We start from the raw sequence: 11888 nt of genomic DNA on the forward strand, positions 1-11888 counted from the left end.
CAGTCTTGTACACTCCAAAGCCTTTTGCTGAGCAGAGCAGACTTGCTTCTTAGTCATAATCCTCCCTTAAATCGTAACTAAGAATGGAGATTAAAATGCGCAGAATAAGTTATAAATATTCTAAAATTACGTCAAGTGACATTAAAACTCATTCAAAGCCAGAAACACAAGAACACCTGATGTTTCAATCTTGTTCATATATGAGGCTGAAATTAAGTTGCTCTTGCTTGTGTGAACTTACATTGTCCAAAATGCTCTGTTGTATTACAAGTACTTCTCCTCCTACACACTCTCTTCAGAATGAGTAATGACCCAGAGTTTACATAAATAGTAGAACTGCAGCACCAACAGAGGAGCTGAAAGGTAATTTAAGCCTCACATGTGAAAACACCCTGACTTTTGCAAAAATGGGGTGATGGTTGTTTGCTGGTTGCAAGCTTCAAAGACAACAGTCTTTACCCAGCATGTAATTAGTCTGTGGAACTCCTTGCCACATGAAGTAGTGATGGCATCTTATCTAGATGCCTAGAGGGGATTGGACAAATTTCTGGAGGAAAAGTTCATCACTGGTTACAAGTCATGGCAGGTATGTGCAAGCTCATGGTTTTAGAGGTAGGCTACCTCAAATTGCCAGATGCAGGGGAAGGCACCAGGACGCAGGTTGTGTCTTGTTGTCTTGTGTGCTCCCTGAAGCATTTGGTGGGCCACTGTGATACACAGGAAGCTGAACAAGGTGGGCCTTCGGCCTGATCCAGTGGGGCTCTTCTTAGGTTCTTATGTAACAGAGTGGGAAGTAGTGTAGCCAACAGGAAAGCTGTGAAGTTCTAAGAAGTACAGGTAAGTAAGAGTATCCATACAAAATGCAATATCTTTCCCTAAGGAAAGAGGAAGAGAAGAATCTTGCCTCTTATGGATACTGCCCAGGATAAGTGACCACACTTCTCTGCTATAAGAACAAGCCTATAAGAAAAGGCATGCATTTATGCTCTCAAGGCTTCCTCCTTTTTGGTGGGGGGGGGGGAAGGAATACTTTTGCTTTTACTTTAGAACAAACTGCAGTTCTGTGTAAGGTAGAAACTTGAGGAACTTCTACTTGGGGAACTACCACCATTCTATTAAACCATGATTTGATTGTGGTTTGTTCTAACCATCCACAAGCTTGACTAGCTCACTGTGCACCACTGACTCCAAATAGTTCATAAAATTGCCAGTGCTTCTAGTACAATCCTCAAGGAACCACTACAAAAGCTATCCCACATAATCATATCCTTTGCTTCCTGTCACCTAGCCAATTACCAATCCATCTTTCCACTTATCCGATGACTCTACGTTTTCTTAAGAGTCTTTGACGAAGGACATCGCTAAAAGCTTTTCAACAATGCAAGTACATAATGTCTACTGGACCATCACATCGAAAATCAAAGTGATCTGCAAACTCTTTGCATTATAGTCAAACATGTGTTTATGGAACATAGGTCATTCCCAACCACAGCTCAGGAAAGTGAACAGAAACAGCTCTTGATATTTGGTGCTTTGCACACTACAGGTGTGCTAGAGATAATCCCTCCTTGGCAGCTCTACCTTGAAACCACATGCTATGACTGGTAAAGGCTAGGAAAAGGAGCTACCAACAGCAGTCTCATTGGAGCACCTAACTAGAAAGATTCTGGACAGTGTGAGGGATCATGAACCTGATTCAGGGAGGCACAGAACTCAGAGAAAGAGTAACTGTCCAGGAACTCAGAAATGAAGACAAGTATTTGTGGAAGTGTGCATATTGGAATAACTGCTAATGAGAACTGAGCTTGGAAGGCCAAGAGAAGCACAAGAGTAGAGTTGGAATTGGTGATCCGTAAGGAGTAGAGAGATAACAGCCCAATCCTAAAGACAGGAGTCTCCAAACTTTTTGGCCAGAGGGCCGCATCAAATATCTGGCGTGGTGTGGAGGGCCAGGAAAAAAATTTAAATATAAAATTTAAATAAATTAGAGATGGAACTTAGATGAGCGAATAAATGAGTCAATGGGCTCATTCATTCAACCTCTCTGGCCCTCAGAACACCCTCCAGACATAATCAGAGCACATTTCTGGTCATGTTCAGTTGAGTGGGCCAGAGGCTTTCAGGGGACAAGAGGTTGGCCGCGGGCCAGAAAGCGGCTTGCTGCGGGCCGCATCTGGCGCCCAGGCTGGGGTTTGGAGACCCCCGCTATAGGTGGCGGCGCAGGGTCCAGTGGCGCCAAAGTGGCTACTGCTGCACCTTGCAGCCCCACAGCAGCCACTGGAGGAGATTTGGTTGGCAACCTTCAGTCTCGAAAGACTATGGTATAAGCCTACAGCACCCGGTATTCCCAAGCGATCTCCCATCCAAGTACTAACCAGGCCTGACCCTGCTTAGCTTCCAAGATCAGATGAGATCGGAGGACTCTTCACGGGTATGGAACTCTCATCCCCTTCCCCTGGGGAAAGCCCCAAGCCCCGCAATGGGGCTTCTCAAGTCTGCGCCAGTTATTTTGCTGGTGCAGACTTGAGAGACTCCATGCTGGGCCTTCTGGTCCAACAAGGAGTTCAGGACCTGGTGGAAAAGAGCTCTGCCAGTCTCGCCCCCCTCCAAGCCCCAGTTTCTCCCCCACCCCTGCCTCCCTCCCCCTGCCCCGGAATGCCCCCCCACCCGCAAGGTCCTCACCGCTGCAGCGGAGCCCTTATCTAACTCCAAGCAGTGTCCAGCCAGCGCTGGACTCAGCACCAACTAGCGCTGGGCCGGTACCGGTGTTGACTCAGCACGGAGTGTCGCAGGCGTGCCTAAAGAGCTCTGGATTGGGCTCAAAAGCAGCTAAGAAGGTGCAGTAAAATGAGGAAATTAAGAAGTTTTTTCCACTGGTAGTGAACCCTGCCTGGGTAGATTATAGATCTTTGCCATGTGAGCATGCAGCTTTAAGTTTTAGGAATTCTGGCAATCCCCAATATTAACATTCACAACATGTTGATTCCCAGTGCCCAGATAGCACTTCCTAATAAAACACAACGAATCTTGTATTCATTAGACTGCCATTAAAACAGAGGAGTGACATTCTAAATTCTTATCAATGTGAAGTACGTATGGCAACCACCAGCTAGGAACATGAAGAATTCTTTTTTAAGTACACAGCTGGCAGCACTTTAAGCAGATGGCTCATAAGCCAGCACACCCCCATTGACTCCTCTGCACGTTTTCTGCTGTGCACTCCTTGTAGCATCTTTTATAAGGGTATCTCTGTAACATCACTGTTCAGGGTGACACACTCTGAGAGCACAGCACAGTTTGATATCGTTTTGGATCCTTGTTGTTGATGTACTGTATATGCGATAACTCTTTGGACACCATAATAGTGATCCCTAAAACTAATCTACTCCAAAGTTCCCATCCCCCCCAATCCATGAATAACTGAATCTGCAGATAGCAGATTCACAGATATGGGGGCCTGCCTGAATCTGTCTAGCTGCAAGAATGAACAAAAAGTGATAACCACAAAAAATTGAGAAACTTAATTTCCCCCCCCCAAATTTTATTTATGGAAAGTGTCTCTTTAAAAGTTAAAACTGAATATTGATTTTCTGCCAACAAATTGTTTGAATGGTTTGGGTTATCACAATTGAGTTTTTCTGCTCACACTTTCCCTCCTTCTCTTTCTTCACAAAAGTAAGAAAGCAGAAAGCTTACTCTCAGTTTTGAATAAACCAGTTTCCCAGTACATCCAAACTGGTTCACTCCTCAAGTTGTGACTATGTGTTACTTTACTAATCAAAGACGATAATTTCAGTCATGACAGTTTATTGACTATCTCATGGAGAAGCCCATTAACTACTAACCCTTCTGTCATAAATGTTCTGCATACAGTGTGCTCATGGATAAATGTCCATGAGCACATTGTGTGCAGAACATTTATGACAGAAAAGTTAATGGGTTACTTAGAAGAAAGTACTTAGATCTTAGTACTTAGAACTGGTTACTTAGAAGAAAGTTCCATTTTGCTCAGCAGGGCTTAATTCTTAATCTTACTTAGTATTTTAGTGCACTAAATACATTGCACTGTATAGTGTGCACTGGTGAACACATTCTTCATCCTGGTAAGATCCCCCAGCTTTCCCCATCTCAAAGGAAGGATAGGAGCCTCAGAGAAGGTCAGGAAAATGGGGGGTGAGCCCTGCCTTGCAGCAGATGAGTTGCTAGGATGAAGGGAAGGGCTTGCTTCTACAATCACAGTGGAATTTGCAGGTGCTGAGAGCACTTCTAAAATGCTACATGATCACCATTCTTTCAGGGGCCAAGTTCAATAACAAGTAAATGTTTTGGCTGGTTACCTAAGCCAGACAAAGAGAGTAAAACAAAAATCTGTTTCTTATATCAAAGCAAACATCAATAGAGATATAATTAACTGTAGTAAGTGAGACAAAGAGTATATGTATATGGTAACTTGTATATGGTAAGAGTATATGGTAACTTGTAATGCTTTCCTTCTATACTAGGATGAACATTAGGACCCCCTTCTCCTATGTTCTTCTCTGGCCTGAATTAATAAAACTGGGGTACAATTTAGTTCATTCACTCTTCCATCCAGTTCACTCACCTGTCAGCCTCCTAATCCCTTCCATCCACCTACTTAGCCACTGCTCCTGATAGTAATGTGAGAAAGATCCCTGTGTTGTCATCTCCTGCACATGGGACACTGCACTGCCCCAGCAGCATAAAAGGTCAACAGCAGCCCTGGGAACACAACATTATGCAGAACTACTGGCACCTATGTAGCTTCCACAGTCGCACTCCTAATGGTGGAGGGGGCAGCAGCAGGTTACCCCCCCCTTCTGAAATTGGAGTAGCAACAGCGTAGATGGGTGATGGTGGGATTAGAGACATACAGGGAGGTGGCTTGGAGGTTCACAAGGGGTTTGGCAGGCGGAGGCAGGAAATAATTCGGCTTACTGAGTCCAATTCAAAATCAAACTGGAAGTAGAGTCCATGACTTCATTCTGCCATTCAAAAGGCATGTAGGTGCATGACTACAGGGTTTGGGATAATGCTCCGCAGCTGCATAAAAACTGCTTATTTGCAAACTAACCCACTTTAAAGCAACCAGTTAATACATATGCTTGTCAAGAAATATGAATTTCAAAGTGGGAAACTTGATCTAAATTGCCTTGATTTAAATCACTCCATCCTGCTGGCAGAAGAGGCTGGGACTATGGAACCTAGTAACAGTGCACCTAAGCAGTCATTTTAAACAGAAATAATGAGCCAAGGGATACATGAGCATACGCTATACAATGTACAGTACCAAAAAATTATGGCATGGTTATTATGTTTCATCCATACAAACTTGAGTTCTTCAGTTCTCTCTTTATGATGCTGCTACACTTATAAAAAGGTTCTGGCTTACATACTGCCATATGAATTTGGGCTAATTCATTCAGATGAATGAAGCTTGTCTACCAGGCTTCTTCATTTATGTGGTTTCACTCCAAGCTAACATAAACCCTCTGTTTAACTGGACAAAGGAAAAAGAAAAAGAATTCCACTTCAGTTCTGAACACTTCTTTTTCCTTGTGAGCACTTGAAGAAGTAAGCCCCACTGACTTTCAAACAACTAACTCCTAAACAGTAGACTAATGGCCCAATCCTATCCAACTTTCCAGCCCTGGTGCAGCTACAATGCAGCCCCAAGGTAAGGGAACAAGTGTTCTCTGTGACTGCCTCCCCACCACAGGATGCATGCCCCTTTGGCACGGCTGCACCGGCACTGGAAAACTGGACAGGATTGGGCCCTGAGACTGCAATCCTATCCACACCTACCTGGGAGTAAGTCTTATTCACTGTAATGGAACTGACTTCTGAGTAGGCATGTATAGGATTGGGCTCTTACAGCCTTAAAAAACATATAGTCACTTTGTACTGTAGAAAGCAGCACTTCTCCTAAAGGTCTATCTTCATGGTAAGTGTACCTGAAAGAATGCTTGGCCATAAACCTGAAAATATTGTACTAATCAATAAGGAAAGAGAAGAGCCAGAGGTATTGTGGGTAACAGCATAATAATGAGACAACTAAAACCATTCTCTAGGGGGCACTCTTTCCAATGCAAATATATGAGTCATTTCATTAGTAAGCATTAAACCAAAAACGTCTTGTTTGTTTCTTTTTGTTCTGAAAGACACCCAATACTAAGCTTGTCCTGAAGGGGAGGAGGCCAGTAGTAGTCTTACCATCAATTGAAATACTAAAAGAATAAGCACCATTTTTATACATATTTTTTTAAAAGGCAACATGCATTCCACACTAAGATATTCATAAAAGCCTTCATATCAGTTAGGAGAGGTGACTCTTGCCCCAAAGTTAGGCTAATACAATGAGATGGAATCGTATTGACATTGAAAAGCCAATGGGGATCAACAGCAAAAGCCCCCTAAAGGGGAAGGAAGGAGAAACTGGTACTTTGCTCTTGTTATGCTATGTACTAAAAGGAAAGGGGGGGGGGTTAAAAAAAGAATTGGAGTTAAGAGCTCTTTCCAGGCTGCTTTCACGTTTGCCTAGCAGCTGATGTGAAAAATGTGTTGCTTCTGTTTTCTCCTCTGAACTTTCAGTTGTGCTCTGCAGGTAAAGCTGCTGGCACACAAAGCAGACCAACACAACCTTATGCGTGTCCACTCAGAAGCAAGTCACACAGTGTTCACCGGGACTTACTTCTTAGCATGTTTTGTATTGCTGCATTAGACAGTACTCAGTGTTGAAATGCAACACAAACACAAACAGTTTGCAACACAAATGCAAACTGTGATCCTAAGCTTGGAAATAAATATCACTGAAATCAGTGAGCTTTACTTTTGACTAAACATAGGCTTGAGTTGCTAGCCTGATTTTCCAGTGTGCGCTGGCACACTCACACACTTTGATGATGCCTTACCCTTTAGTGTCCTACGTTGTGTGTCAATGAGACAGTTCCCACAAGCCAGTAAAAAAGGCATTGTTTCCTACCAGACTTTTGCATGTGAAAATGCTAGTTTCAAAAGAGGTGTTTGGTTGTTTTCAGACAAGGCGCTGTACTGGTCCACTGAAAAGAAAAGCCTCACATGCATACAGAGAAAGGGGACCTTTTTACAATAGTCAGAACAAAACTCTGGAATAGGCAAGTGGGAAGTTGCTCCTGTTTCTAAGCTGCAGCTCATCACCTCAAACAGCTGGGTATTTATGAGTTATTTTTTGAAACAACTGTCAGCTGGTCTTTAAGCCGCTTCCTTCCCCCTCCAAAAAGAAGATGAAGCACACCTTGCCTTCTCTGGTGTTGCCTTGTGGCATTCTCTAACTTGGGAACCAATCGCAACAGTTTCTCATTATCCACCACACTTCTGGCTCAAATCCTCTGGAGCATTACAGCCATATGGCAAGGGCAACGTTTTATATTTAAAACCAAAAGCCCACCCCCCAATATCACACACAGTGGGGGGGGGGAGAGAAGAACAGGGAACTGAATCTTGGCACCATAAATAAAACTCAGGAAACCCTGCACATTTGGGGGCAGTGGTGGTGCAGGGGAGAGTGGTGGTGGCAGCTTCTGGATTTTAAGGGAATGTCTCACAGAGGGTGAGGGAGAGCGAGAGACAGCTCAGCACTCCCTACAAAAAGAAATCTCCAGCAGATGCTGTTTGTGCAAGAAAACCAGTGACACAAAGTTCCAGGAAAAGCTGACCGCTTAGAGAAAGTGATTGACAACTACAACATCATCAAAAGGCATATTAGACTTAATTATGAGTTTTCAAAGCTAAGCAAATAAGACTCAGCCCCCCCCCCCCCACCACCATCCAGGGCATGTAGTAAGGAGGAAACAACAGTCCAGTATAGGATTGTAGCACTTCTCCCTGGAGCAGCCCCTGCCCAGCACTGAAGTTTCATACGAGGAAAGGTGCCTGAACCATCTGCTTACTCAAGCCCAAGAAGTCCCTGAACACTCATCCCTGCTGGGCAAGTTCTGAGTGCGCAACGCACAATGGAGAAAAGGACTGGCACTCTGCACATGTTCAGAAACACTCTGGTTTATGTCCACTTCACCTATGGCAAGGCTTGGAAACGGAAGCTGGGGCTACATGGTGCCCTGCTCAGATGGGCTCCCCAAACCTAGGCTGAGAGGTGGGGGTCCTCACTGGCTGGGGGGAGACAGACAGAATTGGAGGTGCTGAAGACTCGACTCACCCGAGATCTCCGCCTGGGGGACCGCGCTCTGGCTGAATCCTTTGGCCCCATAGAGTTGCCGGAGCTCGGAGCAGCTCCTGGGCTTATTGGCCCCATCGCTGCCGGCCGAGGAGGACGCGGCGACGCACAGCAGCCAAAATCCCCACGGGAAGGAGCGCATCCTGCCTGCGGAGCCCGAGAACCCCACCGAGAGGAACCTGCTGCAGCCGCGGAAGCGGGCTGGGGGAGGCCAGGGGTTCCCCTGCCGGCCAGGGGGTGACGGAGACCCGCTCGCTCAGCCCCGCCGCCTTCCCTCGGGCTGCGCTGCGAACAATACAGCCCCCCGCGGAGGGAAGGGCGCAAGGTGGCCGGGGGCGCGCAGCAGCAGCAGGGGCCGGAGGGGCAGGAGCATCCGAGGGGCGCTCCCGAGCCTCCCGCTTCCAGGCGCTGTCCAAAGGGGTCCCGGAGAAGGTAATCCTCGCGGTGGAGCCGGGGAGGTGGCCGCTTCAGGCAGCGAAGGAGTCGATCCGGCGAACTGCGAGCCCAATCCTAGGCAGGTCTACTCTGAAGTAAGCCCCGTTCTGGTCCACGGGGACTGACTCGCGGGAAAAGGCGGAATCGGTCGCAGCCTCAGTGCCTCGGCTCCCCACGATGCAAGCCCGGGCAGCCTCGTCCAGGAGGAGAGGGAGGCTGCCGCATCCCTGGGAGCCTCCCGGAGGATGCGATGGAGGAGGGAGAAAAGTTTCAGGCTGGAGGCGAGGGAGCCGCTCACTGGCCACCAGGCTGCGATCGCAGCTGCTTCAGGCGGCGGCGGCAAAGAATAGAGCCGGGCGCGAGGCGGAGGGAGGGAGGGAGGAAGAGCGCGCGCGCGAGCACGTGTGAGCCGGGCTGCCTGTGCGCGTCCGACCCGAGCGGTGCACAGGGGCGGCGGCACCACCTGCAAAGCCAGCCCCGGAGAGGGAGCGAGAGGAGGCTCCACAGCGAGGCAGGGCTTCCCCGCCGGACGTGGCATCACGCGCCCCACAACCAATCAAAGAAGAGCCTGACCTTCTCTTTCTTTCTTTCTTTCTTTCTTCCCCCATCCTTTCTCCAGCTGCACGCTCCGCAGTGGGTGCCTCCGTTCCAACACCGCTGCTGGCGATGGTGGGGCCAGCCCCACACATGATGGGGCTGTGCGCCTTGGCAAGAGGCGCCTCTACCTCCAGGTACAGCAGTGGGATGATCTCCGAGGCGATCTGAGCAGTGGCGTAGCTAGAGGGGGGCAAAGCACTAAGTCTTGCAGGGAGCCTCCTCCTAGCGTGCAAGCAGCCCTACCCTTCGGAGCCGTTGCAGGCGAATGCCTCCGTTTTCAGCCCTCCCCCGCCTGGAATGGGTCCCTTGCACCCCTCGGTGAGGCTCCCTGCAAGACTTGGAGCCCAATCCTATGCATATCTACTCAAAAGTCCCATTGTGCCCAATGGGGCTTTACTCCCAGGAAAGTGTGAATAGAATTACAGCCTTAGAGCCCAATCCTATACATAGCTACTCAGAAGTAAGGCCCACTGTGTCTATTGGGGCTTACTCCAAGGAAAGTGTGTATAGGATTGCAGCCTTAGAGACCAATCCTATGCATATTTACTCAGAAGTCCCATCATAGTCAATGGAACTTACTCCCAGTGTAAATAAGTGTGGATAGGATTGCAGACTTCGTGCTTTGCACCCCCTCTAATTACGCCACTTGATCTTACAACAACTTTCTTGAAAGTGTGGACCAAGTAAGGGATGCGCTTCATTGACCCCCCCCCCTTTGTCAAAGGAGTATTGTCAAATTGGATCTTGCTTAGCCAAGGAAGCCTAACATTTTCTCAGCCTGGCCTTATCTATTGCCAGAGGAAGGGAAAGGGGGCTGATTGGTTGGTTGGTTGGTGAGAAGAGTTCAAGACCCAGTGCCTGAACTGCGGGTATCAGCTCACATGGCCGCCTCCCTGGACAAAACAGTGCAAAACAAGCTGGCTCATGAAGGCTGACATCTTACTCCATTTCCTGGGAGGAAGCATCACTGAACACAATGGGACTTGATTCTGTGAGGTTATGCACAGGATTGTGCTGTATATGTGGCCTCCGCCGAACCACGGAACAGCTGGGTGTTTATCGGAGTGTTTTAATAGTGTGGGATGACTGATGCCACCTTCTGCCCTCATGTTTTTCCAGAAGGATATTGATCTGCTCTCTCCAAGCTTCTGTCTCAATATTGTGCAATAACTCCAAAGGCTGAATTGTAAACTATCCCTAAAGGCGGAGGGGGGGGGGGCGGACGGCGTGCAGCAGTAATATCACATGCCTAAGGTATTGTTTCAGCCTCACCACATCCATTAAAATCATAGTTGGCTGACTAAGATACTTGGGCAAGCTTCTTGGATTCCATTTATGAGCTGAAAACTAGCATTGACCGAACACAGAACTCTTATATACTGCTGGTTTCCAAACAAGGATTTTCATTTGAAGACAAAGAAATATTTAGCTGCAATGAAAAAAAGGAGAAAATATATGAGAGAGAGAGCCGGAGACTCCCCAGATGTTCTGAATTCTTCAGAGGAAAATGTGTCAGCCAATGCTTGTTCAACTGTTGAGTGCTCTCTCTCTCTCTCTCTCTCTCTCTCTCTCAAATACAAACCAACAAGAACACCATAGTGGTATAGCTAAGGGGGGCATGGGGGGCACATCACTTTGAAGGGGTGTCCATGCCTTGTACCAGGTTGTACCTGACTGTAGACCTGAGGTTAAAAAAGTGACCTTCTGCGGTTGACCAGATGCAAGGGAGGGCACCAGAATGAGGCACCAGAATGAGGTCTCTTGTTATCTGGTGTGCTCCCTGGGGCATTTGGTGGGCTGCTGTGAGATACAGGAAGCTGGACTAGATGGGCCTATGGCCTGATCCAGTGGGGCTGTTCTTAAGGTTTGGGGAGGCTACATGTGGTCTCCCTGCACCTCAGACCACTTCCCAGACACAATGGGGGGGTGTTAAATTTGATTTTGTTTCAAAAATTTTATGCCCCTGGTGCCAGCTGCCTTAGCTGTGTCCCTCCTGCGTCTTGCAGCCTGGGAGCCTAATCTGCTAATGTGGAACTGAAGTTGATCATCACAATTGGCCACAGAGAGGGCCAGCCCAAGACCACTTTGTGCCTGATGCAACATGCCAAGTGCTGCCCTTCTCTTTTCTGGTGATACACCAGTTTCTGCTCTTTACACTCCCTGGAGAAGCTCTAGCCCAACACTCTCCTCCCACTTCTTAATCCGCTCCGGTCCCCTCTTCCTCTCCAATTCAGAGACTTGCAGAAGAGTGGGCAGGCAGAGGTAATCTGCCTGCTAATCTGCTGCCTGAGGCAACTGCTTCCATTGGCCTCTTCAGTGGGCCAGCCCAGGTATGCTTTGTTAGATTTTTTTTCCAAAGACCATCAACTACTTCTTAGGGAAGTGTTTTGGCTGCTTGTAGTAACAATGCAGGGAGAACAGAACTGCCATTGTGCAATCAAGTTGTACAGTTTGAGAAAATGAGTTCCATAGGGCCCAGAACCTTCGTTTGTTGCCATGAATTCCCACAGTTTCAAAATGTCCAGCAGATGCGGCAGCTCCAGGGTCTGGGGAACAGTCTTCAGGTTTAAGTAAGCTTTGAATTCTTAGCAAGAACTTTAAAGAAAATATTTGTCTGTGGGTGCAG

General features: G+C 47.5%; 1 protein-coding gene across 1 annotated transcript in view; it reads right to left on the bottom strand.

Moving 5' to 3' along the window:
• Nucleotides 1-9117, bottom strand: part of GPC1 (glypican 1) — a 265896-nt gene extending 256779 nt beyond the window's left edge. The window contains exon 1 of the mRNA XM_066621629.1: nt 8213-9117. Coding sequence (XP_066477726.1) covers nt 8213-8372 — 160 coding nt within the window. The 5' untranslated portion in view covers nt 8373-9117. The remainder of the gene's footprint in view (nt 1-8212) is intronic.
• Between the last annotated feature and the right edge of the window lie 2771 nt (nt 9118-11888).

The sequence above is a fragment of the Tiliqua scincoides genome, chromosome 3, assembly GCF_035046505.1.
Source record: "Tiliqua scincoides isolate rTilSci1 chromosome 3, rTilSci1.hap2, whole genome shotgun sequence".
NCBI lineage: Eukaryota > Metazoa > Chordata > Lepidosauria > Squamata > Scincidae > Tiliqua > Tiliqua scincoides.